The sequence below is a fragment of the Ostrea edulis genome, chromosome 2 (assembly GCF_947568905.1).
Source record: "Ostrea edulis chromosome 2, xbOstEdul1.1, whole genome shotgun sequence".
In the NCBI taxonomy this organism is placed as follows: domain Eukaryota; kingdom Metazoa; phylum Mollusca; class Bivalvia; order Ostreida; family Ostreidae; genus Ostrea; species Ostrea edulis.
Window position 1 is genome coordinate 24,324,574 of NC_079165.1, and position 6,000 is coordinate 24,330,573.

At 35.5% G+C, this 6,000-nt stretch overlaps 1 protein-coding gene across 5 annotated transcripts in view; it reads left to right on the forward strand.

The window, feature by feature from the left end:
• Positions 1-6,000, forward strand: part of LOC125679543 (titin homolog) — a 76,092-nt gene that overhangs the window by 41,230 nt on the left and 28,862 nt on the right. For 4 of the 5 annotated variants that reach the window (XM_056156458.1, XM_056156461.1, XM_056156460.1 and 1 more), the window contains 2 exons: positions 1,243-1,337; positions 4,598-4,784. In XM_056156458.1, the coding sequence (XP_056012433.1) occupies positions 1,243-1,337; positions 4,598-4,784 (282 nt within the window). Of the gene's footprint in view, positions 1-1,242; positions 1,339-4,597; positions 4,785-6,000 lie in introns of all 5 variants that reach the window. The other variant, XM_048918825.2, reaches the window with a different exon arrangement.

The window sequence follows — 6,000 nt, forward strand, 5'->3', positions numbered from 1 at the left end:
ACACATCTTGATGAAATATAGTTCGATTTTTCACCGTTTCGTCGTTTATTTTTCTTCAACCTTGCTACAAGAGTTATCCCAGAAGTGAAAGAGTTATCTTCCCGGAATGAATTGATTGTATGTTGCTCGAGAATATTTCACTCATGGAGACATCACCACTGCCGGTGAAGGGTGGCAAAATTTAGGCCTTTGCTCGGTGCTTATTGACTTTTAGCAGGGAGGGGTCTTTATTGTGCCACACCTGCTGTGACACGGGCCTCGTGTTTTTGCAGTCTCATCCGAAGGACCGCCCCATTTAGTTGCCTCTTACGACAAGCAAGGAGTACTGAGGACCTATTCTAATTTGGAACCATTTACGTTTGAGATAGTACAGAGAACTAAAACTGTATTATTTGAAGTATGAATAAAAACAATTTAATCCATAGGGTTAAAATTAACAGATGAACTTAAACGACTACGGAATTTTATTGAAGACTATTTTCTGACAAACTTTATAGAAGACTATGGAATTTTATTGAAGAATATTTACTGACAAACTTAAGGACTACGGAATTTTATTGAAGAATATTTACTGACAAACTTAAAGGACTACGGGCTTTTATTAAAGAATGTTTACTGTCAAACTTAAAGGACTACGGAATTTTATTCAAAAATATTTACTGACAAACTTAATAGAAGACTACAAAATTTTATTGAAAAATATTTACTGACAAACTTAATAGAAGACTACAAAATTTTATTGAAGAATATTTACTGACAAACTTAAATGATTACGGAATTTTATTGAAGAATATTTACTAACAAACTTAAACGACTACGGAATTTTATTGAAGACTATTTACTGACAAACTTTATAGAAGACTACAGAATTTTATTGAAGAATATTTACTGACAAACTTAAACGACTATGGAATTTTATTGAAGAATATTTACTGACAAACTTAAACGACTACGGAATTTTATTGAAGAATACAGATCAAGTAGAACTCTTACCCTATGTTGGTGTTTCCTTAATTCATAGAAATGGAATCCAGTCTCAGGTTCTGACACCTTCATATTGTTTGTAAACTGTTCCATAGTTCTGTGTAGATTAAACAAACTCCAACACTTGCAAGCCTTCTGCTCCGTGGTCCACTTTTCAAATTTTGAATCAAAATAAAGAATGTCAAGCAGACATGAGACAAAAATGTTGTGTGATTCTAAATTTTACTTTCTTTATATGTTTTAAACTTTTGTGATCAGGTAAATGAGCAAAAGAAGAAGGAATTGTCAGAGTATCTCGATAAATTGAGTCCGGAGGAGAGAGAACGATACGACCAGCTACATAAACCCCCAGAGGTAAGACTCGAGAACTGCTGAGACTGTACTATGTGGCAGGGATTTTACTGTGCCTCTCTTTCATGTTTTCTTCATTATGTCTCCCCTCTTCCAGGAGGAGACATGTTGTTTTTGTGCTTTCTGTCCATCCCTCTGTCTGTCACAAAATCTTGTGAACGCTTCTCCTGTATGGATTTGAAACTTTGTTCAATGCTTCATTGCCATTTGTAGATGTGCATATTGTGACGGGAGGATCCAATTATTTCCCTAAAAGTTATGATAGTGGATCTAAGAGGGGTGGAATATGTAAAATAGCTTTTGAACATGTTGTCTCTTCTGTATATATAGCTTATCGGATAGACTTGAAACTTTTACTATACTCCAGTGCCATTTGCAGATGTGCATATTGTAGGGACAGGAGGATCCTATTGTTTTCTTTAGATGTGCATATTGTAGAGACAGGAGGATCCAATTGTTTTCTTCAGATGTGCATATAGTAGGGACAGGAGGGTTATCGCAATTCACCTTTGAATTAGAACGCTTTACCCGATATAGTATTGCGTTGTGTGACGACACAATTGAATGAGATGATTGAACAATTTGAATGACATGTTTGATGTAATACAACAAGAGTTTTCATTGGCCGATTACAGCCCGCCCACTTTCTCGAGCGGATTCAGTGTAGCTGTCTCGAGAACTGTAGCTCTCTAAAAAGATCCACCTCTTACAAAAACCTGAATTCCGTTTACGGGTCACAAAAAGCTGCGGACTGTTGAGGCCTGATATCGGTGTATTCTTGTATTGCTGTCTCATAAACCCAATATAAAAAAAATCTTAACATATTTTCCTACTATATACTTGTGTCCAAAAATACCTTCAAATATTCATTAAAGCCACACACGACCCGAAAACTCGCAGCTTCAATGATTTCGTTTGTTGACGTATTAGGTAGATTGTTAGGTAGCCGGTCAATTTGAACTCTTGCTATTGGTATCTATTCATAAAATTGGTTGTAAGTTATGTATTCGCTCTTCATTTATTATCAACACGATCAATTAATAGAAATTAAAAAAAAAATTGGTCCAGTTTTTGTAAAGGTAAAATAAGCTCTTGATTAACGAAAATGCAATGCTACATAAGCTCATTAGATGGAGACCGGCCGGCTTGACTAATGAAAGCCGCATCGCCGTGAGTTTAGCTATTTGAATAATTATCATTTAATAGGACTGGGGTACGTGGTATATTATTTAAACTATTTAGCTAAAATATTTGTGGGTTATTAGTACACATCTAGACGCTATTGTGCCAGTATGGAAATGAACCGGGATTCGAATTGACTGGCTACCTAACATGGTTACGTCTACGAACGAAATCATCAAAAGCTGTGATCAAGTTTTTGGGTCGTATCAGGCTGTCCAGCGGCCCTAAAATTCCTAAAAATTCCTAATTTTTTTCAGTTTTGCTAAAATTCCTAAAAAAATGTAAAATTCAAGGGGAAATCCTAAAAAAGCCCTTATTTTTCATGTCAATTCCTACTTTTTTATCAGTCTTGAAAAATCAAAATGCATTCATACAAAATGTGTGTTATTAACGTAGATTGCAGTTCTTATTCAGATAATGCTGATGCAGTGAAAGGCAGTTGACCTGTGGATCCATGTGTCAAGCTTGTTTATTGGTTGTGACTTTGTGATAAAGAGTTGAGATTTTAGGTTATAGCCAATAATAGCTGAGACCATGGAACACTGGAATACGCCCTTCCTGTACTTACATCTTATTTGTGTGTCATGTGAGTTTCTTTATTGTCAAATTTGACAAGGTAAGTCCTTTTAAATAATTAAAACTTCCGCAATTTGGTTAAAAATTGCTAATTTTAGCCCTAATTTAGCCCTAATTTTTTTAATTTTTACCCCTAAAATTTGCCCTTATTTTTTGTCCAAGGGTGCTGGACAGCCTGTCGTATGGGGCTTTAATAAATATTTGAAGGTATGTTTGGACACAAGTATAGTAGGAAAATATGTTAGGAATTTTTTTTAATATTAAATTTATGAGACAACAACACAAGAATACAACTTTTTCTCTTTCTTCCTTTGAAGTTTTTTTTCCATCTAGCATCTGGCCGTCATGTTTTCAAATGTTTACTACTCCCGTATAAGGGAATTTGGGCGGACTTATACATATGGACCAATGAGAGTTTCAGTTGCATTTCGCAATTGTATTACAAACAGATTCAATTGTGTCGTCACACAACGCAATACTATATCGGCCAAAGCGTTCTAATTCAAAGGTGAATTGCGATAAATTGTTTTTGTTTGAATTATAGTGGATCTGAGGAGTGGAGGGTGTAAAATACTTTGTGAACACTTCTCCTATGTGGCTTATCCGATTTTATATCGGCCAAAGCGTTCTAATTCAAAGGTGAATTGCGATAAATTGTTTTTGTTTGAATTATAGTGGATCTGAGGGGTGGAGGGTGTAAAATACTTTGTGAACACTTCTCCTATGTGGCTTATCCGATTTTATATTGTCTATGTTCCTGCTCATGCTGTTTCCTCCATACCATGCAGTACATTAAGGGTAGGAGGTTGCATTTGGAGCACTTCCAAATTGGGGAGCGAAGCAGACATTTATTTTTATAAAACTCTCTAGTTACTTCAGCATTCATTGCTCCGTTATCCAGCAGTTCTTTTTGTTATTTGTTCAGTGATCATTCAATGCTGGGTTCATTTAGAGGTCATTCACTGCTGGAGTCATTTAGAGGTCATTCAATGCTGGAGTCATTTAGAGGTCATTCAATGCTGGAGTCATTTAGAGGTCATTCACTGCTGGAGTCATTTAGAGGTCATTCAATGCTGGAGTCATTTAGAGGTCATTCACTGCTGGAGTCATTTAGAGGTCATTCAATGCTGGATTCATTTAGAGGTCATTCATTGCTGGAGTCATTTAGAGGTCATTTAATGCTGGAGTCATTTAGAGGTCATTCAATGCTGGAGTCATTTAGAGGTCATTCAATGCTGGAGTCATTTAGAGGTCATTCACTGCTGGAGTCATTTAGAGGTCATTCACTGCTCGCTTCAGGTGGTAAGAGAAGATTATAGCTTGTGAAAAAGTTGAATTGTGAAGGGATTTTGTACTTTGCCCCGCCTTGATGTTTATATGAATGATTCATGTAAATTCATTAGTTTATTAATTTAAAAAATTACATTTTACTTTGATTAGTCTTTTTTAATTGTTTTAACTTTGTTAACCATGATATATATATAGTATATGTACATGTATATCTGAAACAGAAGAAAGTAAAAGCACCACCACCCCGTCCCAGGCTGAAGGCTCGTGATCTGAAAAAAGCAGAACTTCAGTTCTTGAAACAAGAAAAGCAAACGGCCATGAAAGAAAAACCAGATTTAGAGGAAGAGGAGATCCTTAGCAATTTGTCAGAGGTGTTCCGCAGCCTTAGCTACGAACAGCAGGTCAGTTCTCAAATGAATTCAATGATTGTCGAAATTCAGTAACAGATTGACTGTCTCACTATTCAAGTACAAGGACGGTTGTGACTATTTGGTTTGACAACTGAATACGATCAGGAAATATTTGAGTTAGGTATTGCGTACCTGAGGTTTTGAGATAGAAGGCAGAAGGCATGGATGGTAAAGATAAGGAACAGCCATCAATGCATTTCATAATGAGTAACAAATATTTAAGATATTTTCTACCTGTATGATTAAAAAAAAATGACTGCAATTTTATCATGTGCATAAATACACTACGCTTTGGTCAATTCAACTTGATTAGTAGATTATCATCCAGGGTCACCAAAAAGTATGAGGCGGGTGGGAGGATTTTATTTTTTAATTTTTATTTTCTGAAAAAAATATCAATGACAAACTAGTTTTATTCAACAGTTCTAAGTGCATCATTTAATGCCAGATGGATATCAATTTATTCTTATTTCACAGACAAATTCCAGGTTAAGCTTTAATTTCAAACACAGAAAGATACCAAACTTCTTCAAGATTTGAAGAATATTAATCCCTTCCTTTCATTTACGCCCGTAAGAAATCAAGAAAATCATAAAGGGGTCGAAATTAACTTTTTCTACCACAGGCTAATTTTAGCTTGTGGGTAAAAAATCCACAGGCTAAAATGAAAACCTACAAGCTAAAATAAAAATAATGAAACAGTGCTCTTTTTTCATAGTTTTTTTTTTAAATCAATAATTTTCCCTATCATTATTCATTACTGAACCTAGTGGGTCAACAGACATCGTTTGGACAAGACACTAAGTTACGTAAGTCATATGGTGCAATGTTTAGGTCTCTTGATTATCGCACCTCTAATCCACAACCTGTTTACCGCAGGTCTAGATCCAGTCTTCCAATTTCATGCCACATCGGGGGTTGTCACTAGTGATTTTTCAAAGCGAATCCGGGACTCATGGTTTTATAAGCAGCACGATCACGAGCCCCATGAACGTTTTTGATAATCGTTTACGTGATGAGCAGTGCACTCGTGTCATCACTACAACCCGACCTCAATATGACAATAAATTAATTTAGATAGAACATTCTCATGATTCTGATAAAAATAACTACCGAAAGACTTGGTAAAACATAGACTTTTTTTTTTAGATGAATGAATTACAAAAACTTCATACTTGGAATTCAATTTAATCACCCCTATAGGTGA